At 52.9% G+C, this 25,764-nt stretch overlaps 11 protein-coding genes across 11 annotated transcripts; 6 read left to right on the top strand and 5 right to left on the bottom strand.

Annotated features, from left to right (window-relative positions):
* Nucleotides 1-673: 673 nt before the first annotated feature.
* J4E87_004810 (uncharacterized protein) lies at nt 674-2,273 on the top strand (the record flags this gene model as incomplete). Its single annotated transcript, XM_049376428.1, has 3 exons — nt 674-1,139; nt 1,199-1,732; nt 1,903-2,273. The coding sequence occupies 3 exons, from the start codon at nt 674-676 to the stop codon at nt 2,271-2,273; spliced, it is 1,371 nt and encodes a 456-aa protein (XP_049233939.1).
* Nucleotides 2,274-2,703: 430 nt separating this feature from the next.
* Nucleotides 2,704-3,312, top strand: J4E87_004811 (uncharacterized protein; the record flags this gene model as incomplete). Its single annotated transcript, XM_049376429.1, has 1 exon — nt 2,704-3,312. The coding sequence occupies one exon, from the start codon at nt 2,704-2,706 to the stop codon at nt 3,310-3,312; it is 609 nt and encodes a 202-aa protein (XP_049233940.1).
* Nucleotides 3,313-4,859: 1,547 nt separating this feature from the next.
* On the bottom strand, nt 4,860-5,870 carry J4E87_004812 (uncharacterized protein; the record flags this gene model as incomplete). Its single annotated transcript, XM_049376430.1, has 2 exons — nt 4,860-5,690; nt 5,739-5,870. The coding sequence occupies 2 exons, from the start codon at nt 5,868-5,870 to the stop codon at nt 4,860-4,862; spliced, it is 963 nt and encodes a 320-aa protein (XP_049233941.1).
* A 258-nt stretch (nt 5,871-6,128) lies between these two features.
* On the top strand, nt 6,129-9,788 carry TOF1 (Topoisomerase 1-associated factor 1; the record flags this gene model as incomplete). Its single annotated transcript, XM_049376431.1, has 4 exons — nt 6,129-6,212; nt 6,260-6,491; nt 6,538-8,709; nt 8,755-9,788. The coding sequence occupies 4 exons, from the start codon at nt 6,129-6,131 to the stop codon at nt 9,786-9,788; spliced, it is 3,522 nt and encodes a 1,173-aa protein (XP_049233942.1).
* A 1,953-nt stretch (nt 9,789-11,741) lies between these two features.
* J4E87_004814 (uncharacterized protein) lies at nt 11,742-12,548 on the top strand (the record flags this gene model as incomplete). The annotated part of the gene is made up of 3 exons (XM_049376432.1): nt 11,742-11,749; nt 11,884-12,253; nt 12,306-12,548. The coding sequence occupies 3 exons, from the start codon at nt 11,742-11,744 to the stop codon at nt 12,546-12,548; spliced, it is 621 nt and encodes a 206-aa protein (XP_049233943.1).
* A 693-nt stretch (nt 12,549-13,241) lies between these two features.
* On the bottom strand, nt 13,242-13,659 carry J4E87_004815 (uncharacterized protein; the record flags this gene model as incomplete). Its single annotated transcript, XM_049376433.1, has 3 exons — nt 13,242-13,396; nt 13,459-13,596; nt 13,656-13,659. The coding sequence occupies 3 exons, from the start codon at nt 13,657-13,659 to the stop codon at nt 13,242-13,244; spliced, it is 297 nt and encodes a 98-aa protein (XP_049233944.1).
* Nucleotides 13,660-14,341: 682 nt separating this feature from the next.
* On the top strand, nt 14,342-15,931 carry J4E87_004816 (uncharacterized protein; the record flags this gene model as incomplete). Its single annotated transcript, XM_049376434.1, has 3 exons — nt 14,342-14,468; nt 14,517-15,064; nt 15,155-15,931. The coding sequence occupies 3 exons, from the start codon at nt 14,342-14,344 to the stop codon at nt 15,929-15,931; spliced, it is 1,452 nt and encodes a 483-aa protein (XP_049233945.1).
* A 1,180-nt stretch (nt 15,932-17,111) lies between these two features.
* On the bottom strand, nt 17,112-19,079 carry J4E87_004817 (uncharacterized protein; the record flags this gene model as incomplete). Its single annotated transcript, XM_049376435.1, has 1 exon — nt 17,112-19,079. The coding sequence occupies one exon, from the start codon at nt 19,077-19,079 to the stop codon at nt 17,112-17,114; it is 1,968 nt and encodes a 655-aa protein (XP_049233946.1).
* A 414-nt stretch (nt 19,080-19,493) lies between these two features.
* Nucleotides 19,494-20,435, bottom strand: ECHS1 (putative enoyl-CoA hydratase, mitochondrial; the record flags this gene model as incomplete). Its single annotated transcript, XM_049376436.1, has 2 exons — nt 19,494-20,224; nt 20,297-20,435. 2 exons carry the CDS (start codon nt 20,433-20,435, stop codon nt 19,494-19,496), a joined length of 870 nt encoding a protein of 289 aa, XP_049233947.1.
* A 367-nt stretch (nt 20,436-20,802) lies between these two features.
* J4E87_004819 (uncharacterized protein) lies at nt 20,803-21,417 on the top strand (the record flags this gene model as incomplete). Its single annotated transcript, XM_049376437.1, has 2 exons — nt 20,803-21,283; nt 21,335-21,417. The coding sequence occupies 2 exons, from the start codon at nt 20,803-20,805 to the stop codon at nt 21,415-21,417; spliced, it is 564 nt and encodes a 187-aa protein (XP_049233948.1).
* Nucleotides 21,418-21,834: 417 nt separating this feature from the next.
* Nucleotides 21,835-24,721, bottom strand: J4E87_004820 (uncharacterized protein; the record flags this gene model as incomplete). The annotated part of the gene is made up of 7 exons (XM_049376438.1): nt 21,835-21,967; nt 22,026-23,575; nt 23,623-24,077; nt 24,125-24,177; nt 24,228-24,250; nt 24,299-24,448; nt 24,500-24,721. The coding sequence occupies 7 exons, from the start codon at nt 24,719-24,721 to the stop codon at nt 21,835-21,837; spliced, it is 2,586 nt and encodes an 861-aa protein (XP_049233949.1).
* Between the last annotated feature and the right edge of the window lie 1,043 nt (nt 24,722-25,764).

Raw genomic sequence — 25,764 nt, forward strand, 5'->3', positions numbered from 1 at the left:
AAATATAGTGTCAGTGAAAAGAGAGCGTGGGTACATGGTGCTCATCCCATGTTCTGTCAACACTTCGACGCCATGTCTCTACCGGAACGTGGCAGACAGCACGAGAAAAAGAGCATATTATCACGCAAGCTACTGAGCACCATGGTTCCGATACACTTAAGCCAAGGTTGACATTCGACATGCGACAGCATGCAAGCTACCCGAGCTTCAGAATATCGCTACACACTTTGGGAGTGTGTACTCCGATTTTCGGTATTTTCAATCGTCGCACTGTGTCAACGCGATTTCTTTGTAGTTTTGCCAGCTTTCATGATCACCGTTTGGTCACGTCTATCAATCGCTTTGTACTCGGATGGCCCACATAAGGCGACTGCTCTGTGCCCGGCCAGTTAGAATACTGCACGCTTCCTCATATGAACACCCGCTCATTGGTTGTTCAGGGGCACTATGAGCGCGCGGTATTTGGTCGGTTCGAGAGTGAAGGTGTGTACTGTGCGGAGCTCAGACTTTCTTGCGGTGTAATCACGACCTTCACCTCATTGTGAATGCAGTCCAAGACAAACGCAGATTTCCGCCTCTCCACCAATCTCACACTGCTCAATTTCTCGTTCTACCTCCTCGAAACTCTCGCATGTCTATAGCGATTGCAGCCACCGTCTAACTCAGCGACACCATGGACCGAACGAACATTATCGACGACAATGAAGTCGCGCGCGCCATGACTTTAGCTACGCCGAGGAAAGGCAAAGGAAAGGGTAAGAAAAAAGCTCCTGAATCCCACGCGAGCAGTCCTCCAAAGCAGAAGAGTACTGCGAGGGCAAGGGCAAAAAGTGCGACCCCAGCTACACCTTCCACCCCGACGCGGGCTTCTGGGGCTAGGTTCTACGAGGCGAACGGCTTGAAAATCCCGTTGTACAATAAAGACGGCTTAGGCAACAAAAAGAGGCCGTATGCTCGCTTATCCAAGGGTCTGCTCAAGTACAGCGTGGACGACTTACTTGACATTGTAGAGCAGTATGCAGGCGCGGAGAAGAGGCAAGAGCTGAAGGACGAGGGACTAGCGAAATCAAGGCTCGCGAACTGGATCGAAGAGAAGGAGACACTGGCTCTTGGACGCAATCCGAAGTCGACATTATCTAGTAGGTTTCTTTCCCATCGTATTGAATGCGCGCAGGTATACTGACAGTCTAAGTCGCAGATGACAAAGAAGAAGCCGATGATGCTGATGACGCCGTTTCCTTCCCAGCCCCCACCACCCCGACATCTTCCAGTGTGAGAACACCAATACAGGCCAATATACCCTCTACACCCGTCAACAGAAAACATGACTCGCCAATTACGATCAAAGACAGTAGTACCTCCCGTCAATCTAATCACCGGAAGAGAAGCGCACCTGATGAGCCACCGGACGGTCGGCCACACGCGAAGCTTCAGAAGCGTGACGCACTAACAAACACGGCTGCTACAAATACCGGACATTCGGCTGAGGATGAGTTCACAGGCACCCTAGTCGACTACAACATACCAACGCTTTCGCAAACGGAAAGGCAAACATCGCTATATAACGCCAAAGTGTCCCGCCAAGATGCTTTCATGCAGGCCACTGGCATGAATCCTTTGGATCCCGACCGCTCTTCGATTATCATTCGCGGACGTAATGAGGATCGCGTGCTCACAGCGACATCTGGCCAAGGTTACCGCAAGGGCGAGACGTACTTGCATGAGACCACAAGTAAGTAATAGCTTTTCTTTGGATACTCCTAATGCAATGTGGGTTGTTCAATTTGCTGCACACTTCCTTACAGTCATCTGAACACCCCCTGGGATGGTCGAAACATACCATTTCCTCGGCTGTTTACTCCGCTTGCTCCATACAGCACACCTCGCTAACACGCTGCCTAGTACCACATCGCGCTCCCAAGTCCCATCAATCTCCTCCCGTCCCATATCTGAAACAAGGAAACCACGGACGCAAAGGCGACTTTCAAGCCGATAACGACCGGCGCACGGGCCTGGGCCATCAGTTTGAACCGGACGACTATCTCAAGTGGTCGGAGTTCAAGAATTTTCGCAGCACGATCTACGAGCAGTTTCCACACTACCCAAAGCCGAATCAGGGGATAACAATCGACTCGGATACCAAGGATACATGGGACGCATGGCAAATTTGGTACGATGAGTTCACGAAGAAGTACCCTGGCTATGCCGTCGCGCACTTGTGGCCTTGTGGCTGCGAGAAGGTGAGAGACGAGGATGAGAGTGAGGAGGAGTGACGGTGAAGGAGACTTCAGTTCGCATACTGCAAGCATGTCCTTCAACTGCTATATGGGAGCCTGTGGCATACCAAGGATGTATAGGTCGCGAGTGGTAACAATGTAGACTTTCATTGTACCTAAGCATGCTTACAAACTCCACCTCGATGACTCGAAACGTTAGCTGCCCCACGCTCATATCTTATAAATGCCTCACAATGCTAGAATATTGGTACAAGACTCCTAGTATCCTACTCACAGTGTCTAGGCTCAAGGTTCCCTACATCACTCACTTACCTCTCCCGCGGCACCTCACCAAGCGAGACACCCACTTTACACAAAGAGAAACCCGAACAGGTCTGCAGACTACATCAAGTCAAAAGCGTGCAAAGTAGGTGACAAAACGTCAACGTAGACTGCAGGGTGTTCAGTTTTTTCCTAGGTTCCAAACATGACACCAGTGCAATCACTCAAGCGCACTTCAGCAGAAGCGAGAAGAGACAGCGGCGCGGGCTTGATGACCCCGTCGAAAACACCATCATCACCAGACAAGTCTACAATGCGTCTGAAGCTCGAAATCCCTCAGCGAGACATCTCCAAAGAGGAAGAGCGCAAGCTCAAGTTCCGAAAAGCCGCTGCAAAACGCTGGGTACCCAATCTTCAAAGGCCCCCACCCCAGCTAAAAGAGATCAACGCTGCCTACAACAATAAGCTTATGAGGCATTACACCGACGGAACTGCAGCACCGTTAGACAACATCATCAGACCACCTATCAACAGATCGGCCCGAGTGGACGCTTTACTGGCAACGCTCCCACTTCAGCCGGAACAAAAGCTGCCAAAGCCACTCAGTCAAATACAAGCCGAGCACCGCGAACAAGTCAGAGTTGCCGCACTTTTGGAGCCAAACAGAAAAATCACAGAAAGCGAGTACGCCAAAAAACTAGCGAAGGAAGCTTTCTCTTCAGATGGAAAACCTCGAGACCGCAAAAGTCTCAAGCGCAAGAGAAAGGCGAAGACGAGTGGGTTCGCGGAGTCCACTGGGCAGGATGGAGTTTGATGAGTCAGAGTGCGGTGGTGGGCTCCGAGGCGAGCATATTACGACATTGGGTTGGGGACTGCGGCATTTGTTTTGAGGAGTACGGCGCTTGGGCTCAGTGACTGCGACGATTGCGGCTGGGAATTATTGCGATTGTTTTAAGGGTTTGGCTGATTGGCGGTGTTGGGGTAGAAAAACGTAGACTAGTTAAGGCAACTATGGTACTTGATTACATACAAGGGTCCACTTTGACATTTGTGACCAGTGATAAAAAGTGTATATCGTAGATAGGTGATGTGTTCACGTGACGCAACTATGGTACCAGATATTATCGTGCGTCAGTATCCGCTTCGAGGTTCTCGGCCAGTAAGGTAGGATGTATATGGCAAGAAATGTAAAATCTCAGCAATGCAACTATGGTACTGCTATGACTAGATATGCGCACCTTGGTTTCCATGCGCGCTCACATATTTTATATCGAGCTAGCGGTATAAATAAATTATATCCATGTCCATTTCCAAAAACCATACCATCACACCAAACCTCTACATCAAAATTCCGCAAAGAAGGTTGAATCCCAACTAAACCATCCACCACCAACACAAAACCGTAAAATCAAGCATCATGAAGCATTTCATCTCACCTGACCGCATGGTCGCAAATTCGCCTCTTCAAATAGGCGAGGAAGCATCACCACCACCCACCACACCATCAGCCGCGAAGCCCAAACGTAAATGCCGGCTAATCATCCACCCCCCCAAAACACCATCGCCAAAGAAGCCCAAGCGTGGATGCCGCCTCACCATCCACCCACCCACGCAAAACCATGCCAAAACCCAATACCTCCCAACACCCCAATCACTCCCGCCAAACACCAGCGCCGCGCAGAAGAAGAAGAAGAAGCCCTTCTTCCAACATTTCAGAACGCGAGCACAACTACGCACCCCCGCCAATAAAACCTACTATTTCCCCACCGCGCAGAAAGCCAGAAATAACATGCGCAACAATCACTTTCTGGAGTTGGCGAAATTGGGTGTTACGCCGCTCATTCACAAGTGTGAAGACATGGGTGATTTGGGACTCAGTGGCGTGGAGATGGAGGATGAAGAGAGAGGAGAGAGGGGCGAGCTGGAGTTTGGCACTGGGTTGAAGGCGGAGATGGAGGAGGATGATGTGAAGAGGGGGAAGATGGCTTGGTTGAAGGAGAAGTTGTGGGGGAAGGGGACTTGGGCTGTTTGTACTGGGAGGGAGGAGGAAGAGGAGATGGAGCGTGAGCTTATGTGTTTGGCGAGAGCGGCGGTGCCGCTGATGGGTGCGCATGATGAGGATGAGATGGAGATTGATGGTGGACCTTCGATGAAGACAGAGATCCCAAATATGGGTGATCATATGGGTGACTTCTCGGAGGATGATGTTCGATGGTTAGTAGGGTAGGGGGTGTGAGCTTATGGGATTTGATGGAGAGCACCTTCAGGCTATGTCATGGGCGCGATGGGTTGCAGGGCTTGACTTCGGAGCACAGGTATACGGTTGTGCGCGATAGTGTCTGCGTTTTCATATTCTTTCTTCTAGTAATCGTAAAATCCTTTACCACTCTTCTTTCCCAGCCAGCCTGCATCCACCATCTTCTTGAGCAGCACTGCGGGCCTGTACTTGGAATCACCCGTGTCGTGGTATAAGACCTGCATGATCGCCAGACAAGTGTCGATGCCGATGAAGTCCGCTAGTTGCAGTGGGCCCATGGGTACATTCGTTCCGTTCTTCATGATGCTGTCAATGTCCTCCTTGGCGCCTACACCCGTCTCCAGGCAGATGACAGCCTCGTTGATGTACGGCATGAGGATACGGTTTGCAAGGAAACCGGGGCTGTCGGCGGACTTGGACGGTATCTTTCCCATCTTCTCACAAAACGCGATTGCAGTCTCGACGGTAGCTTGCGAGGTCTGGAGGCCGGTGATGATCTCGACGCCCTTTTGGATGGGTACGGGGTTCATAAAGTGTGTGCTGATGACGCGTGATGAAGCCGAGAGATCTGTTGGATCGGTGGTAGTGCTCGCCGCGATCTTGGTAATCGATATGGACGAGGTGTTGGTAGCTAGGATAGCGTGTGACGGGCAGATTTGCGCGAGTTGCGAAAAGATCCTGTGCTTGAGGTCTGGGATCTCTGGTACGGCCTCGATAACGAAGTCGACGTCTGACAGATCGTCCATTGATGTGCTGGAAGTCAATCGCTCTCTTGCCGCTGCGGCGTCATCCTTCGAGATTCTGCCCTTTCCGACATCCTTCTCGAGGAGCTTGTCCGCAAACTTCAGGCCTTTGTCGATTGATGCTTGTGAGTTGTCAATCAACCGGACCGGTACTGAGGCCCTCTGTGCTGCTACAAGGGCTATTCCGAGGCCCTGAACATGTTAGACTGACAGCTGTAGGGTTGGTGCATTGATGCATACCATCTGGCCTGCTCCAATTACACCCAGCTTCTTGACCTCAGCGGCAGCACCGACAGAGGGAGTTGAGCTGAACGCACGGCATTGCTGCCGCACAGCGCATCGGGCGGCTTGTTTTGAGGCTACGGAGAACATCGTGTGTATTTACTCGAGGGACTGCGCGAATTGTCAAAGATGCGCGATCAACATGTGATGAAGAACGACATTTCCCCAGGCCGATGAGAACCGCGGCGGGCTAGCCGAGGCATGACGTTGACTGGCAGCGGGAAGGCGCGAGGATCAGCCCTGTCTTGGCGGATTTGCGCGGTTTGTTCCGCTTGTGGCACTTTACGCGTCGACGCGTCTTTTGGGCCATCGCGACACCGGCGGGCAATCTGAGCATCAACCACGACAATGGCGCAGACAACGCTGGACGATTGGGCGCAGGACACCGTTAACCCGGAAGTTCGTGCTCACGTCTCTAGTCTAATATCTGCTGTACGAATCCCTTTCCACTGACACAATGGCTACTGACAGACAATCAGCTCGGTGGTATTGGCGATGACGGCACGTATGCACTGGGACACGACGCCCTGCTATGCCTTAAGGACCTACGGAAATGGCTGAAGTTCGCCGACGGGCAGTACAATCGACGCGATGTAGCACGATGCATGGCCGAAGCAAACCTCGTAAAGGGCGACTTGCTTGAGATACTGGCCAAGATATCACCGACTGTCATGGAAAGCGCCTGGAAGCACAAGATTGCGGTTGCGACATGTGAGAGATTATACCCTGAATTTTGAGACTGTACTGACGACCGCAGTGGAACTTCTCGTGCCTTTGACTTGGCCCAACGAGATCGACCCCACCGAAGCGACCGTAAACCACCACCGACATGGGCCTTATATCGGGCTCGCCCAAATTGGCTACAAACGTGCTATTCTGCAATTCGACCGAGACAGAACCCTGCAGACTGCTGTCAAGATCGCGCTCCCTTCTATGGCCGTACCCCTCCGAGAACGCACACCACGAGACGAGGGTATCATCCGAATCGCACTATACTTTATACGCAACATCGCCATGCTCGCGCCCCCGAACAATGCACACATGGACACCGACGAAGCTGAAGTCTCCCGATCTGCAACGATTGATACTTTCCACGAGCAGGACATATTTCAGGTGATTCTGAGTATAGCGTCTAGTATCGGGGAGGACTTTGTCACCCAGGATGTTGTTATTCTCGAAATCTTGTTCTTCCTCCTCAAGGGCATCGATGCTGAGAAGTTGTTCATGGAAGACAAGAAGCTCAACATCAAGAACACGGACGAGCTTAAGGGCTTGATCCAGAAAGAAAAGGCCATGCTTGCAGGCTACGCCCGCAACGCACCAACCCGGCATAACCGATTCGGAACGATGATCTGGATGAAGAGGGACGACGAGAAAGTTACAACTATATCTGGGCAAGATGTGCTAGGAAAGGCGCAGGCTAGCATGCAAAAGATGGACGATACGAAGAAGTGGAATAAACCCCGCCGTCCCGGAAAGAAGCAAGCCGGCGATGAAGAGAGGGAGGAGTTCGATCTCCCAGTACCACTGACCTCTTCTGCGCGGAAACATATCAAAGCATTCGTCGAGGAGTTCCTCGACTCGTCCTTTAACCCTCTATTTCTGCATCTCCGGAAAGCTATCGAGCGCGAAACGGAGCGTGTGGAAACACGACACTCCAGGCAGTTCTTCTACCTCGTATCGTGGTTCCTACGAGCAGAGTGCGCACGGCGGCGGACGATGAAGGAGAGGGCCGCAGACCCTAAGAGTCCTGAAGTTCTGTCTGCTGAGGATGAAAGCTACGGACTAGTAGCCGAAGTCATGAATCAGGAGACCTTCATTCTACTCAACCGCTTCATGCAGAAGAGTCAAGATGAAAAGGCATGGCGAGACCTTAACGCTGGGCTGAAATGCTTCACGCAAATCTTGCTCACCGTGCATGAGATGTCCGAGTCAGGTCTTGAGGAAGACCAAGAGATTGCCGAGAACATTCAGAATCGCATCTTCTACGAAGAATCAACACATGACCGAATAGTCATGATCCTAAGGTCATACAAAGATCAAGGCTTTGGCTACCTTGATGCAGTTACAGAGCTTTCCCATGTCTTCCTGCGGATGCTCGAGCGCTATGCGAAGCAGAACGTTGATATGCAAATCCGATCGAAACGGCGAGCCCGAAAGATCAAGAAGAAGAAAGCTGAAAAGCAGGGCGAAGACGGAGAGGAAGAGGGTAACGTTTCTGAGACTGAAGACCTCCAACAAGCCCAAAAGACGGTTTCTGAACGCAAGTTCGATTTCATGAAGTTCTCGGCAAAGTTCGTAAACCAAAGCAGCGTCAACACTTTCGTTGCCTTTGCCAAGTACTTCAGCGACCTCGATACTGAGCAGCTCAAGCGTGCGCATCGCTTCTTTCACCGTGTCGCTTTCAAGATGGAGCTTGGTGTCTTGCTGTGCAGGGTGGACATCCTGGCGCTTTTCAACAAGATGATGAAAGGTCCAGGTGGTCTTGATCCAGAGTCGCCAGCTTACAGAGAGTGGGATGATTTTGTCAAACACTTCTTCAGGCAGGTTGTAAAGAGAGTACAAGAGAGGCCAGAGCTGGTAGTCGAGATGCTGTTTGACAAGATCCCTGCAACCATCTTCTTCCTTGAGCACGGTTTTGATCGCGAGATACACACTCGAGCGCCGCGAGCTCCGGCAGAGCTTGAGGTCAAACCTGGAATGGAGCTACCTGATCAGATTGGTGTCGCTGTTGGTGTTCTTGTAAATCAGTCAAAGTCGGATGCTCTCCGCTGGGTACGAGATGTGCTTACATCGGCAGCTGAAGAGCGCAAGGCGTGGGAAGAGGCAGCTGAAGCACAAAAGGCGTTGGTGGCTGACGTAGAGGAGCGTCCAGAAGGCGAGGCACCTGAGAACCCAGACACCGAAACCTCGAAGCCGCCATCGATCTGTAAGTATTCCTCTCACTGTGAGGAAGTCTGCTAACGGAGTCTAGTCATCAAGCACGATACCGAAGAACGTCGCGTCGCTATGTTCAAAGACAACAAACTGCGACTGCTCATGAACCTGGTCGGCTTCGAGAGATTAGGAGAACACCACGATCCGGACGCTTCATGGATCATACCTTCATCCCTTACTTCAACGCAGTTGCAAGAAGCCATCGATCTCATTCGCAAGTATGAATTCGATCCCCCAACATATGAGGACGGCAAAGCGCCAGAAGACTTGCTTCGTAGCAAGGCTGCAGCAGCTCGACGCTCCACTCGTCGGGCGGAGTTTGACGATGACTCTGACGGCATAGACCGCGACGAGGAAGAGGACCACGGAGAGTACGCCAAGGGTGGTCCCACTGAGAGAGATGCAGAAGCCCCTCGCAAGACACTGAAGCGACGACGCCGAAGGAACAGTCCTGTGGAGCTTGACGACGAAGAGAAGGACCGCAGAGCCGAGGCACGCCGCAAGAAGGAAATCGAGAAGCAAGCCAAAGCACTGAGTACCATGTATGTGCACGACTCAGACGACGAGGACTGGGACGCCGAGAAGGATGCCGCCTTCTTCGCGCGAGAACAGGCGATCCGCGAGGAAAACATGAAAGTCTTCAAGAAGTCACTCGTACTTGGAACTGTGGAGCCAGTCGCATCCAAGAAGCGAAAAGCTGATGCACCGGCCAAGAAGAGCAAGAGGAGAAAGAGTCCACCGAAACGGAAAGCGCCATTCGCCGATAGTGACGACGATATGGAAGATGCAGAGAGCAGTCAGGCTCCTTCCGTGGTTGATGGCAATGAGGAGGAAGATGAGGATGAGACTACAGATACGCCACTTTCATCGCAGAACGCTGGGGCAACAGCAGCACTTAGTGATGCGGATACGCCCAAGAAGCCAGTGAGTGATGCTGCGACAAAGACCACGGATGCCACGATGCCAGACGCAGAGACGGACGACGACGAAGACGATGCACCGGTCGCACGTAGACCAGCGGCGGCGCGCAATATGAGGGCTGGCTTTGTCATTGACAGTGACTCGGAGTAATATGTGCGGGTAACAACATTTTCGGCGTGGTCTGGAGGGAAGGGTTGCATAGCATAGCATGGTGTCTTAGGTTCGTGCTTTTCAGTGTTTGAATACCCATTATCTTGTTACTTCAACAGCGTGTTATCTCGTTCATGCTATGGTCACAGGTCCAAGATTGTTCTGCATTAGCCAAAAGAAGGTATACGTGGATGATGTCAAGTGCGGTGGCCGTTCAACGGCAAGGGTCGGACGATTGTAGCTTTCAGCAGCGTTTGCAGTTGCTCCTTCCTGTCGTTTGGTCACGACTGCATCTTTTCGTTCCATGACGTTGTTCTTAATCCGAGGTGGCTGCTTCGTACCTTCCTTGTTTACCTCCTCAAGGACAACATCATCCACAACAACAACATTCCGCGGGTAAGTCTTTCTTCCCCACAAACGCTGCACACCACGCTACAGCCATGCTAACATATTCAGATCGATACAGATTCGAGCAGATTCGCGCGCGGTGGGAGACGGCTCAGCCAAGTGAAGACGGAGCAGCGGAGATGGTGGGCTGGAGAGAAAAGTCGACAACTCACCTCCCGGTGGGTGGCGAGCCTCAGGAAAACAGCAGCAGCAAATTTCGGAGGAAGCTCAGCTATGGCTTCGCTTTCATATCAAATCCCCTCTCGCAGCGAAGGACGACCCCGGGACGTCATCAAGTGAATGTACCGTCATTGGCTGTTACCGAACCGTCTGCAACCGACATTACTACAACGAATTCTATATCCGAAGCTGCGCTTTCACCAATGCGTGTTGCGGCGCCATCCAACCACTCCAACGATGCGACCGAAGAGCCCGCAACAGTCCCGTTCAGCAGGACTTTGCCCAAAAGCGCAGATACCGATACCACACCGCAGCCACTCCCCCGATCGCGTACGCTGAGCTTCATCCCGCTCCCGGTTAGGGTCGAGCCTCAGTCGTTCGCCGCGGACGTAGAAGGCGCAGTCAAGTCGCATTCTCTCGCGGTAATGCCTCAATCAGAACCAGATTCGGTACCTTCGAAGATTCCTACTCCCAGTCCGCCATCCCTAGAGCGCCGTCGCTCTAGTCCACGCCAACACGTCCAACAGCACGTCTCGTACCGCGCTTCTCAACAGATCAAACACATTGCGACTGCCCACGCGTTGGCAGCCGCCAACAATGGCTCTCCCGTGAAGCATTCCTATCAGATGCGCTCACGTACGACACCAAATCTCGTCAAAACAGCCAACGGGCCACAGTCGGCGCGATATATGGCTCCCAGGCGGCCAGGACCTAAGATGTCTGTGGTATCACCAGTAGCTCAAAGGCCGCTTCTGCAAGAGAACATACCGACGGACAGACGTATATCACACAGGCGGTCGCAGATACAAGAGAGGACGCTGAAGAGGGAATCACTTGCAGTGCCCGGTACTCTGAACAATAGAAGGTCGTTTGGTCCGGGACTACAATATTCACAGAGCAGGGAGCCTAGCTTCGCGACTCCACCCACAGTAAGGAAGAGGATGAGCTCACAGCTTGCACAGCAGACGCCAGTGACAGTAAAGCGGATACAGTCGGAGGAACAAAAAGATACACCAGCAGTATCACCCCCGATATCGAACTCTGCAGCCGCCCCGCCTCACAACACCGACCTTCCAACATCCGCTCCAGATGCGAGCGATAATGTCAGGCCAGCCCTTCCCCGGCTGCCCACGGACAGAGAAAAGCAAAGGAAAACGCTAGGAACACCAAATGGTTTGGGCGGCGTCTGGCGGTCATCCCATGCTTTGGCGATGACTACACATGAGGTGAGCAGACTTCCACGTTCCCAAACCTTCCATAATTTTGGAAGCCACCTGGAAGTCGCTCCGCCAGTACCTCGCATCCCAGAGCAGTACAGGACAGCGTCTTTGTCGAACTTGGTCCAGTCAGTATGCATGAATCCGAAGAGCACGGTCCCGTCTCAACATGTTAGGGTGAGATCAGACGCGAGCTCGTGCGAATCGATACCCGAGGAGACGGATGAAGAAAGACTGAGTGTCACGCCGACATATACACCTTGTCAGCCTGGACGAGGGCTTGTGTCGTCAATGAAATCCACCGGATCTAGTTTCAGTCTGGCGGCGTTCCCCCCGGTACCGACCAAAGTTCTTATCAGAGCACCAAACACCGCTGGGAGCGTGTGGACCTATTCTTCCAGTCGCTTCCGGAGTAGACATGGGCAAGAGAGGTTCGACGTTGCTGACAATGAGACCTTGCAGGTCAAAGACTATATGCCGCCGCTTTACTGGGCTGGAAGATTCCAGTCTCGATACGATCAATGGCGTACCGATGCAATGAAAGCTGAACTTGACCCTACCCATCAAACCTCCGGCCTCTTGGGAGAATGCAAATTGAATCAAGACAAGCTGGCGGCGTGCTACATACTCGGACAACTGCGCGACCTGTGCACTTCCGACCAAGCAGCAGATAGCCTTTGGGTACGTTCTATCTGCGTCATGACTCTGAATCCATTTTACTGACTACGCCCAGGAATTCGAGTACAAATATAGGAGAGAGCACAAACTGCTCGGCAATCCGGCAGACCTTCCGCCGATGTCATTCCGTAAGCACGACGACAACACGACTTCTGCAGGAGCTGGAGCCTTTGGACGGGCCGTAAGGAAGCTGACCCCACGCAAGGCTAGCCTGATCAACCTAATGAAGGGCAAGGGCTGGAACAAATCCGATGACTCGACCGAGCGAAACCAGGAGACGTCCTCGGATGGTTCTTAGTTCTACTAGGATGATGGATGTTGTGGGAGGTGGTCGGCCACGTTACAACCTGGAAGAGAACACGGAAGTTGACGATGAGGTTACAATCATGTGAAACCTGCAAAGAGTGAAAGATGTTACGAGACACAACGATGGCAAAAAGGAAGCGCGAGAGTTCGAGATACTGTGCATGGCATGAGAACGTCAACACATCAACTTTGTGATCTGCACGGGAAGCGTGCATTGTTAGATATCCACAAAGAGGTAGTAATGTAATTCTTATGTCGACATCACGGTTTTGGTAAGACCGGTGACGGTCATTGACCGAGGTTTTGACTGCTGTGAGCATGATATACGTACAATTGATGTAACGACACGAGATTTGAAGCTTTTTTTGGCTTTCACACGCAAATAATCACGAGTCAGTAGTTCCTTGTCTGTCTGCGGTCTCTAACGGCTTATCCGATAGGCTTGGGCTTAGCAATCCGAGATCGAAACGCTCTTGGAAATTACTTCGGATTGTTGGAAGATCGATCGATGAGGTCTCCCAACAATTCGAATCAATTTTCAAGAGCGTTTCGTCCCCGGGCCGCTAAGCCCAAGCCTATCGGCTGAGCCCAGGACCAGACGTATGTATTCATAGTGCTATGACCAGGCACCAAGTCTCCCACATGATATGCGCCGTGACCCATCATAATCACCGTATCTGTGCCTCTACTCCTTCTTCTCAGGCTTAGGCGAAAGCTCTTCAACGATGTTGTTGGGATCTTTCCACGCCAACGCAACGTACTTGGTATGACTCCCCCGTGCGAAGACTTCTCCCTTGTTGTTGCTGAAGTTGATGGACGTGAAAGCGAGTGTTTTTCCGACTGGAGTGATGTAGTCAGCGATCGGGTATATTGAGCAAGGCATGCCAACATGATGGACTTACATTTATCACACGTCACCTCGGCCTTGATCAAGTCGCCGATTTTGCCGCCCGAGGAGAGGTAGGTTACGTTTAGGTCGGTGGATACGCCGGTTGCGAAGAGGCCGCGAGAGGCCACTGCGAGGGAGCCGCCGAGGTCGACTGGGTGGGGGTTGTGAGACACTGGTGTTTGAGTGGGGGGTTTGGGAGGGGCGGCTCACCCATGCTGGCTATTGTGCCGCCGTGGAGTATATTAAGGCGGTTCTGCGTTAGGTGAGTTTGGAGAACATGGTAGGAGACGATAGGTGGAATAGCACGAACTGTGTGCTCTTTCTGGATGTCTAGCTCGAACTTGACGCGTCCTGGGACTGCCGAGGTCACTCGGAGCTAGAATTGGTGTTAGCATGACAATGTACCAGAGCTATGAACTCTCATAACCTACACCGTCTAGTAGTCTTTCGTGTCGCTTTTATTAGCTTCGTGTATACATACTTAGGTGTTGGCGGTACCTTGGCTCCAGCCCAGAGTTCGCTCGGAACGACTCCCAGACCTAGCGACACGTTAGTAAATCTATAATGTTGGTCAATGACATGGTTGGTTAACCCACAGATCTCACAAACTTCAGCGCCGGCATGGTTGATGCTCACCCCGCGATGTGCGAAGAGTGATGTCGATGTTCCGCTCGGCAGTTGCCCACGTACCTCGGAAGCTAGACCAGGGTGGAGCGGAATTTGTGGGGTGAGCTTTCCGCTCGCTCGGCGCGTCATCAACTTTCTTTGGCGATTGGCGACCTGCGACTTCCACTTGCGCGACCCACGCGTCGCTACCGCCCAAACTCGTGGACCCTTTCTCTCCGAACATGATAATACGGCGGTAGACCGACATCCTCCTCTCCACATCCCCCACGATGTCGGCTTCATCTTCATCTCAGGCGCTGGAATACCTCGAGGGTCTGCCTGTCGCGACACACCGGCGGCTGTATGAGCAGCCTTCCACCGTGTTGGCGGTGCTCCGCTGCATGCTTCCACATCTTGGTGAGTGCATTTATTACGTCCGCAATCCTGTCGCTAACGGAGCCACAGCCAAATCCATAGTCTTTGCGATGCTCTACAGACCCTCATCCTTCCCCGTAGCCGACATGGACGCCTGGTTCAAGCCTTCCGCTAGGAAAGAGAAGGAACAGGCTCTCTTTACCCTCGAACGCCTACACATCATTGCCCCTGCTAAACAGGACGACGGTACCTTCTCGTGGACACTCAGCAAAGACTTTCAAGGCAGCCTGCGAAACGCCCTCGAGGGCTCCGGTACGCACCGCTCGTTCGGTGTGCCGGCGACCAGAGAAGAGAGCGGCGGAAAGCGGTTAAGCATCGACTTCCTCGACGAATACTCGCGATCGCAATGGGAGGGTATACTCTATTACTTGGTGAGCGGCGCGGCTGGACTTAGCAGAGACAGCATCGAGAGAGCAGAAGTCGGTCCTGGAACGAAGAAGCTGCTGCACACTGGCGATCTGGTGAGGACCGTACATGGAAGTCCAAGGATTACCAAAGACGGCTTCTCCTTCGTGCTGCAAGAGACGAACGCGCAAGTCTGGAGTCTGCTCATCGTCTACCTGAAAATGACCAACGAAGTAAGTATTGAACCCCACGAACCCTGCGACGACTGTCCTCTTCGAGCTCAGCCGACACCAACGAACATCGAATCTGACAACGACCCCCAGCTCGGCATGTCCGAAACCGAAGTTTTATCCTTCCTCTTCATGCTTGGTTCCCTAGAACTAGGCCAAGACTATTCCACATCCACCCTCTCCCCCACCCAATCCCAGATGCTCGAGGACCTCTCCTCCATGGGCCTTGTCTACCGCTCGGACAAGAACGCGCGAACCTTCTACCCCACGCGCCTCGCCACAACCCTGACCTCAGATTCCGGCAGCGCCATGTCCGCCTCCTCCAACGACATCGCCCAAGCCTCCCAAGGCAACGCCGGTCCCTCGGCATCCGCAAACAAGGGCTTCATCATCATCGAAACAAACTATCGCCTCTACGCCTACACAAACAGCCTCATCCAAATCGCCATCTTATCCCTCTTCACCAAACTCCAACATCGCTTCCCCAACCTCGTCTCCGGCAAACTCACCAAAGAATCCGTCCACAAAGCCGTTCAATCAGGCATCACGTCGAGCCAAATCATCTCCTATCTGACGACCTACGCGCATCCTCAGATGCAGAAGACTATTCCCTACATCCCGCCCACGGTCATGGATCAAATCCGACTTTGGGAATACGAAGGCGAGCGTGTGGAGACTACAACGGGCTACTTGATGCGCGAATTCGGCTCCGAATCAGAGTACAGGGATGTGCTGGGGTATGCGGGTGCGCTGGGTGTGCTGGTGTGGCAGAACGACGCGAATCGCTGTTTCTTTGTCAGTCAGGTGGAGCAGATTAGTGCGTATCTTAAGAAGAAGAAAGAGACTAGGGATATTGCTCGGGGACGGTAGATTTAATCCCGGGTCACGAGTTTCATTGCGGATGACTGAGGTGTATACATGGAGGGCTTGGATATGCAAGGCTACTCTGGGCTAGTCGCATTGGCATGGGCGTATTAGGGGGCAAGCATGGGCGTTTAGTGGGGAAACGTTTTTATAAAGATAGATGAGATGGTTGTGGCTGATGGGTCTAAGGGAGATGCTTGCATCTTCTAATCCCGATGCCCTGTCCGAGTATCCACTACGTGTGCGATTCCATGCCGAGCTGATGATATCCTCGTGCTACTCGATTAACCAAGTGGTATAGGGACATCATCAGCTCCGATGGAATCGCACACGTAGTGGATACTCGGACAAGGCTACTCATCGCCACTGTCATCTCCCAAATGCTCTCTCTCTCTGTCTTTCTCACAGGTGACCGCCAAAGCGGATGTAACAAGACCAGCCAACAAGCGCAAAGCAGAACTCCTACCTACCCAGCACCTCATACAATAAGAAAACTGAACACCCTAGAGCCTACGTTGATCTTAGACCGCCTGGTTTGCATGTTTTTATCTCAATGTAGGCTCTAGGGTGTTTAATTTTTTCCTAGGCTAACGTGCCAGGCTATCACAAACTTAGGGGACAGGCATTGGCGTTTAGTCGGGAAACGTTTGTGTAAACATAGATGAGATAGTTTTGCCTAATAGGTCTTAAGATGGAAGATAGTCGGGTCTTCTAATTTCAATGCCATGCCCGAGTATTGACTACGAGTAGACTGCGTTGAAGCTGATAACTTCGTACGATCCAATCCACCTGGTTGCTTGGGTGGGCAACCACGTGGATTGACTCGTACGATGGTATAGGGTCAATCACCATGAGCTCCGTCGCAGTCTGCTCGAGGTGGACGCTTGTGGCGGTTCTGATGACATAATGATCATTTGAACCATGTGAATGATCAAATGATCATTTTGTCATCGGAACCGTCACAAGCGTCCACCTAGTCAATACTCGGATATGGCATACCCATCGCCACTTCTATCCCCCCTCCCCCTAAGCTCTCTCTTCCCTTACAAAAAGAAAACGCACAGCGAATGTTGAAGACACCAGCAGAAGCAAAAGCAAAACTCCCACCCAGCCCTGTCTATCACAAACTCCAGAGAACCAAAAAAAAGCCATCCAACTCCAGATATGTTGTCGAAATGAAAGTCATCTACCACCCAAACTTCTCAACCTGAACATCGACATGCCTCCCCCTCCAAATCAACTCCGCACATGTATTCCGTACATCTCTGACCAACCCATCAGGCCCACTAACCACAACGCCACTCCTCGCATTCCCATGTACATCCTCCTCTTCAACCCACTCCCTCACAATCCCCCCCGCGTCCGGTCGCCCGGCAAGTGCAGTCGGCGGCGTGATGAGCACATCTAAACCCCAATCTTCTAATTCCTTTAGTTTATCTTCTGGGATCCAAAGACGGTGGTCGAGTGAATGCGTTATCCAGAGTAATTTTACTTTTCTCTGGGATCTGAAAGTGGATTCGGGGTCGGTGGGGGAAGGCTGTAAGAGGGCGTAGAGGAGGGGGTAGGCGACTGCTATGCCGGATCCGCCTGCGATGAGTATGGCTGTTGAGGAGGATTCTAAAAGGTCGAGGGCGTGGGATGAGCCGTAGGGGCCGTCGAGGCGGATGCGGAGTTGTGTAGTGGGGTTTGGGGAGGCGCGGGCGTGGCGAAGGAGGGAGTGTGTGAAACCTGGTTCGGATTGAGCGCGGATGAGGAGGGAGAACCAGGCGTGTCTTCCTTGGCCGTCTTGCGTTGATGTTGTCGGGGCGGCGGAGAAGATGGTGAAAGGATGGGATTGGATGCCGTGTTTGCGGGAGAGAGATGGGACGGAGATGAAGATGTGTTCGTTTGGTTTCCAGCCTTGGGTCATGTTCTTGGCTAGGACCGCGGATTTCTTCGTGTCGACTTCCCAGTTTGCGGAGAGTAAAAGAGTTTCGTCGTCTTCGAGGATTTCTAGTGTTGCGGGGTGGGTACTGGACTTCAGCCACATACGGTAGACTAGTCGGTCGACGAGGAAGATGGCGAGGGAAATGCCTACGTACGGCCGTGAGGTGTGGTGATGGAACCAGAGGAACACCAATCCAGCGACCTGAAGCACGATGTGCAGGCCTAGGAAGATCTCATACCACCTCTTCCGGAAGCTGCCCAGGCTGGTGAAGTAGATTAACTCATACGCAATCAGCGCGGCTAATCCCAGCAGTACGACGCGGTTGAAGATGAATCTCGCCAGCGTAAACCCTAGATGCCTCAACATGCCATACCACACAGCCACCATACCAAGAAAGTGCAGGAACGCTTCCAGACACACAAGCTCTCCTACCCTCCTATGGAAGATGTTCAGACTCTCATACGAGTATCCCGTCAACAACTTTATCGGCTGGTTTTTCGCAGCGAGAAGGTAGAGAAGGGGCAGATTCGTGATGAAGATGATTCCGCATCGGTCTGCGAAGACGAAGAGGTACATGAAGGAGAGCGGCATGCGGTATAAGTTGTAGAAAATATTGAGGCCGATCCAAGCTAGGACGAGCAGCGAGACGGCGTTGGTAGGCAGTGTTTTGTTGACAACAGGTATAGGTCGAGGTTGGTATTGCAGCACAGACTTGAGCTTGTAGTAAGGACGCCATACTACAGATCTCGTCACGCGTGGGGGTCGCTGCGAAGGAAGCAGAGGGCTCGTTTCATCGGCCTCTTTTATTTTCTTCGCTGCGGTGGTATCGGGGGGCGTCGCATTCCCTTCAATAGTACTACTCGAGCTACTCCAAGCCTCTGCCTCTTCTTCATGCGCCGTCTCATCATCCCCCTTCGTTGTACTGGCTATGCGCCTCTTCCGCCGGTGCAGCACGATCTTCTCGGACCAATGCCATACTGTGAAGATCAGCAGCACGCCCAGCAGCACCAAGTTGTACGTGTTCAGAAACCTCCGACTGAACAATATGGCCTCGACGAGTTTGCGGAACCGCGGGTCTTTGCCAGGGTCATCCGGATCGACAAGGTCGCCTCCGCCGGCGGCTTTGAAGGCGTCATAGTCGTGCGCCCACCAGGGGGCTTTAGTCGATGCTGTCGCTGTTAGAGCGAAGCGGAGGGCGTCGCGTAACCATGGCGGTGTCGCTTCCATGGTGAGGGTTGGGCATGTGGAGAGGAGGATGTCTGGGAGAGTAGCGGCATGTCAGATGGAGTAGTGTTCCAGAGTTTCCCCACATGTACTCGCGTCATCTCACGCGCGTGCGTGCGCGGGTTGTCAGGTGCTGCCGATAAGCTTATCGGGTCCTGCCGAGGCGCGCGTAGCTTCATCGAGATGCGATGCCATTCCATGCCGAATGCGATGGAAATGGGGTCGCGATCCTGTAGTACGCATGCCAGAATGGTATCGAAGAATTAGCGCGTAGTACAGCCCACCTGGACATCTTCAAGTGCTAAACTAAGCTTGGTATCCTGCGTCACACAGCTCCTCGTAGAAACCGCATGCACTAACAAATATATTCGAGGCGATTTCATTTATCCGCTTTCTTTGATCTGTCCCTACTAACATCTATTTGTTCGTCCACTTAGCCTGCTCCTTCGCCGCAAAAGCAGCCATACCAATCTTCTGATCCTGGCTTCCAAACAGACCATGGAAGACTCTCCTCTCATACTCCACACCCTCCCTGATACCAAGTTCCTGACTCTTGTTCACAACCTCCTTGGCTGCCTTGACAGCAATCTGACTGTACCCCGCAATCTTCTCCGCGGTCTTGATAGCACCGCTAACACACTCCTCGGGTGTCTCGAACACCTTTGCGACAAGACCCCAGTCGCTTGCTTGTTGCGCGGTGATGTTGTCGCCAGTGAGGATGACCTCCATGGCTCTTGACTTCCCAATTGCCTTGGTAAGGCGCTGCGAGCCACCTGCACCGGGTATGACGCCTAGCTTGATCTCGGGTTGTCCGAACACGGCCTTGGGCCCCGCGTACATGATATCTCCCATCATGGCGAGCTCACAGCCTCCACCTAGCGCATATCCGTTGACGGCGGTGATGAGCGGCTTCTTGAGGAATGTGATGAGATCCGACCAGGACTCTATGAAGTCCTTGCCGTATGCGTCGCTGAAGGTGAGGTCCTTCATCTCTTTGATGTCGGCACCGGCTGCGAATGCCTTTTCCGATCCGGTGAGGACGATGGCGCCGATAGATTTTGAGGCTTGGAAGTCGCGGAGGGCTTGGTTGATCTCGAGGATGAGCGGGGTGGAGAGGGCGTTGAGGGCTTTGGGACGGTTGATCTGGACTTGAGGTTGTTAGTCCAGACACATCTCGTCAGGGGTATATGATAGTAGTTGAATAGAAGGTGGTAACATACTCAAACCAACACCAGGTCGAGCCACCGACACAAGCAAATGCTCGAATGACCTCTCTGTCGCATATCCCCTCGCAAGTCTAGGTAGACCCGTTGACCGGAATTGAGAGGCGACCCTCGGTGTTGATCGTAATGCCTGCATGTTGAGTGTGTACAATTGAGCTTTGACTACGAGTCCAGCTCAGGCAACATGTGTTTACATTGAAAGAGAGCAGAGCTCCAACAAGTGGGTAGCATCGGCACCTCGGTAAAGCGCGCCCGCCAAAAGAAGCCCGTACCAACATCCCACTTCGACGCGACTAGCGGCCCTCGCTACCTTGGTCCTAGCGCGTTCTGGGCGGGCGCCGGCGATCTAAGCCCCAGCCTTGCGACGCATCTCAACTTTTTGACACGATTCCCTCAACAAGCCGTCGCCTCCGCATTCACCCACCCACGCCTTCCTACGCGGCGCACCCACTCCACCCCTCGGCCATCACCACACACCCTCCCACCCCCGCCGCGACGCAACCATGGACTCGCCCGAGCCCGATACCCCTTTCAGCGCCGTCACAGCACAAACAACCAAGTACGGGCGCCTGTTCCAGACGTACCTCGACAAGTCAACGCCCTACACACCCTACCGATGGGGCGGCACAGCGACGCTCTTCCTGCTCTTCGGCCTGCGCATCTTCTTCGCCCAGGGCTGGTACATCGTCGCATACTCGCTCGGCATCTACCTGCTGAACCTCTTCCTCGCCTTCCTGTCCCCCAAATTCGACCCCGCGCTCGAGCAAGATGAGGGCATGGAGGACGGCAATGCGAGCGGCTTGCCCACCAAGGAGGACCAGGAGTTCAGGCCGTTTGTCCGCAGGCTGCCCGAGTTCAAGTTCTGGTACTCGACTACCAAGGCGATTGCTATTGGCTTCTTCTGCAGCTGGTTTGAGATTTTCAACTTGCCCGTCTTCTGGCCCGTGTTGGTCGTTTACTGGTTGATTCTATTTGGCTTGACGAGTAAGTTGATTCTGGGATGTGCGTATGAGTTCAAGGCTGACATTGGTGTAGTGCGACGACAGATTCAACACATGATCAAGTACCGCTACGTCCCCTTCACCGTCGGAAAGACTCGGTACCAGAACGCCAACTAAGTCGGTTCGATCGACCGACCATCTGCTTTCACTTCGTCGGATAACGGTCTGGAACTTTGGCAAGGTTGCCATCAACGGCTGTTTTTGGGCATGGGCGTCTTTTTCCGGTCCGCAATAGACTTCGAGCTTCATACTTCGCAACTCGGGGTTGCTCTAGGGAGGGGGTGCTGCCACGATAACGCGTTGGATGTTATATCATGTGTACACGTAGCAGGAAAGCCATGAAGCTTATATCTTTAATATCAGGACAATGTACTATGTACGCATGCACAGGTGAAGATATGTGCAAAGAGAAGATTCTAGGTATCTGGCAACAACTACTGATGTGGAAAACAGCTTTGGGACAAGGAAAAGAAAGACAAGCAGCCACCGATGCTACAAGACAAGGCAACAAGAAGAAAGAGATAACAGAACAACCTACTCCATACGCAAAGCAGGACCCTCAAGCTTCAACTCCGCCAAACTCGTCTTCCGCAACCCCACCTTGACATCCTCGCGCTCAATCCCCACTTCCTTTGTGCAAATCCACGTAGAAGCGTACATATTAACCCTATACTCATAAGTCAGTAAAACAGATCTCCGCGACATCCAAGGGGGATGAAACATACCGATCAATACAGCTCCCCGGCACCCTCACAGCCACCCTCTTAACCGCGAACCCACATTCACCAAACACCTTGACATACCACGGTTCCAAGCCCGCAGACCGGAGCATGACCCGTCCTTTTACCTTCAACGCGCGGTTCAGCGCCCGGATCTGCTTGAGTGCTTGCTGGCCAGAAGGTGGGAACCAATCCATGCTATCCATCACCACGACGATGGTCAGTGTGCCAGGTCGCATTCTAGCAATGACCTCGGAGATCTCGTCTGTGTGGATGCGGAGACCGTTGAACGCGTTGGGTTTACTGAGTTTGATATGCGATTTCGGGGAGAGGTATGTGGGGTGGGATGTTGGTGTGTAGTGGCCCAGGAGGGTGAGGAGGTAGTAGTGGTTTGATGTGGAGAGCAGAGTAGTGTTGATTACGGGCTCAAAGGTGTTGAGCACGTATTCGTAGATGGCGTTTCCAGAACTCGATTTGAGTGCGTCGTCAGAAGGTTCTTCGTGGAACGCCATGTAGTCTGCTGCTGCATCTGACTTGGGCACCGAAGGTGTCTTTGTCTCATCAAAGTCGTCGGTTTTCTTGAAATCAGCTTCGATGACGGCGCGTTGGGCGGGGGGCACGCCGAGCGCTTTCCAAAGCCACTTTTCGTTGCCGAGGATGGCCCAGGTGAGGATCTTGGAGTGGAGAACGGTCTTGATGGAGCGTTGCCAGATTTCTCGTTGTTCGTTCAGGGTGGATGCTGTGCAGAGTTTTTGGACGTCCGAGGTCATGCCTAGGAGGTGGAAGAGCCAGCCTGCGATGGAGAGGGCGTTACCGGAGCCGCCGGAGTAGTAGAGGCCTTTTGACGAGGAAGAGGAGAATACCGAGGGCCCGTTGTGTAGCCAGAACTGGAAGGCTTCGGATGAGAGGTGCGGGCTGAGCTTCTGGATTAGGAGATTGTGGAATTCCGGGTGCTTGCCTTCGCCGAAGAGCTTCCAGACGTCTTGGTAGGGGAGCGCGGTGAAGGCGGCGACTTTGAGCTCGAGGAGGTGGTTTTGCGATGGGTTGAGGTCGACGGCGTGGACGCGGCGGCAGTTCTCGAGACAGAAGGCGAGGATGTTGTCGCCCGCTGAGCCGATTGCTAGCACGACGTCGTTGGAGGTTGGCTTGAGGAGGCGCATGTCTGCTACATCGTCTTCCCAGGTGAATGCGTAGATGTATGAGTCGTTGAATCGAGTGTGTTTAGGCAAGGACGAGTCGTAGTGTATGCGCCAGTGGTGGTTCTGGTACCATGTTGCCGGGAGTGGGAGGCTGGATTGTAGGTTTACTACCGCGGACTCGTAGGCCTTTGAGTGCACTTCGACGTCAGTCTGCGTAGCTCCTGTCTGGAGGTCGAGAGCCGTAAGGTAGGGCGATTCAGTAGCAGCGGCATCAATCTCAGCGAGCTTCTGGGTAGAGGCGCCGTGATCTTTCGAGCAACCGAGCCAGATGAAGTAGGGGAGCTTGATACCAGTGCCGAAGAAATTGTTGCGAGCGTTGATACTAAGTACTGTGCCAAAGCGGTACTCCAAGTAGTCCTACGAATTGTTAGAAGCTATGCTTATTTGATGGAGATTTGACATACACGTCGTGCAGGCTCAAGGTTGACACGGTCAATTTCAAACCATGTCCGCCAGAACACACGTGAAATCCACATGCAGTGACGATCAATAGCACCACCCATGTAGTTCCTACCCATAAAGTCGACCTGGTTCTGCACGTAGAAGTCGACGACACCGATAACGCCGTTGGGGCTCATCAAGCTATCGATTGAGTCGATGACGGGGTAGAACTCGGGGATCATGCTGAGAGCATAGCTCATAGTGACAAGCTCAGCACCACCAGCATCAGCGTTCTCGTCGAGGTCGCGCACAGTTTGCTCTTTGGAGATCATTTCCTTGCGTTCGTATGCTTGCGGTTCGTGTTCGTGGAGACGGAAGGCGCGCGCGTCCTGGCAGATGACCTTGACGTTTGTCCACCCGAGACGGGCGAACCTTTTCCGGGCCATCTCGCAGAGGGAGGGGGAGAGGTCGACGACATCTGTGTGTATCAGAAACGCTTTCGTGGGTTGAGTTCTTCTGACTTACAGACTGCGCGAAAGAAGCTCGCCACAGGAACGAAGGTGTTCATCTGCTCAACACTGATACTTCGTCAGCAAGGCAGTATCCGTATCATCTACTGGGTACTTACTTGTGACCAGTTCCTCCGCCAATCTGGGATCATTAGCACATCGACCGTCATCCAAGCCTACTGTCACGTACATCAACCCAGACTGGTCGTTGCGAGATTAGGCCCGCTTCGGTACGGTGCTTCAGCTGCCCAGCGACCAGTCCCAACATATCCTCACGGCCTCGAAGAAGCTTGAGCCGGGTGGCATCGTAGACGTCGGCTTGAGCTTTGTAGAAGCTTTCCTATTCATTTGGTCAGACAGATTCCAAGTTTTGTCCCTTCTTCAAACGTACCAAAGCATCTTGCTGGCTTCCAGATCCGTCTCCAGTATGAGGCTTCAAGAAGCACCCATAGATGAACTTGAGGTATGCTTCGAACGTGCTAGGCGCCTGATCTTTGTTCTTCGGTCTGAACGCCAGAGCAAACACCACCGTAAGGAACACACCAACAAGACACAGCGTAACCGTAAGCTGGTGAAACGGGTCAATTGGAACAAAACTTGAGAGAGCCTGCATAGCTGCGACTTCACAACAAGACAGTAGAAGCAATGATCAAGAGAGGAGAGGGGGGAACGACAACAAAACAAAAGAAACCCCACAAACACCATGGAGGGGTTATATGAGCCCTCATTCCGAGTCCCCCAAGCATCATTCCGACTTCGGTTCGGTCATCATACATACCCGCATGCCCCAATAGACAAGGTCACCCCGCTGCGCAGCCTGGCGTACGGGCTTCGTCCTCGTGTCTCGCGTCACCTAGCAGCCAATGACCCTCACCACATGTTCTGAAGATCGCTCAAACAGCGCCCAGACAGCCTACCAGAGAAACCTACCTTCCTTACTATCAGCATTACGGAACTGCCCTGAGTAGACTACCGCACCACCGCTAGAGGCGGCTATGCAGGGTCCTAATAGGACCGAAAGTATCTCCAGATCTTGTATAGCAAGAGTCTAGAGAGGGAACAAAGACGTCAGTTCGACCTATCGGGTGGTGGTGTTGTTGCGCGTGGGTGAGACGTGCCTGGCATGTTGGTGTTGAGACGGGGATGGTTGAGGTTGCGGTTGGTGGGGTCGGTGGCCAATCAGAGGGGAAGAGGGAGGGCGTGCCAGAATGCAGGGACGTCGAACGCATGGAAGGAGCGCGACCGTGGCTCGGCGTTGTTTCCTACATGCAAGTCACTTTGGGTTATCGGGTGCGAGTGATGATCCCGGACGATGTCGGCAGCTGCCAGCCTTGCGCGGGCGGGTTGGCTAGGTGTGAGACGTGAGGACGCACCAGACACTCCGGCGAACCATCTTGAAGGTATTGTAATCATCCTGTATACCAGAGTACATCTTCAATGACCAGTCTGAACCAAGACTAGGCCGCAATCTAGATCAAAGGCTCATTCTCCTCTTCGCCATGCGTGAGACTTGAGGCGCGGCTATACCACCTGGTAAGCTCATAGAATTGTTGTATCAGCGAGGTGTCTCTTCAATACACCTGAAGGTCAGAACCAACTCGCTGTCGCTGACCTTGTTCTTCTTCCATGCGCGTTTGCTTAGAAACCCTTGCGTCG

The sequence above is a fragment of the Alternaria ethzedia genome, assembly GCF_023757985.1.
Source record: "Alternaria ethzedia strain BMP 0044 chromosome Unknown scaffold_9, whole genome shotgun sequence".
NCBI classification, from domain to species: domain Eukaryota; kingdom Fungi; phylum Ascomycota; class Dothideomycetes; order Pleosporales; family Pleosporaceae; genus Alternaria; species Alternaria ethzedia.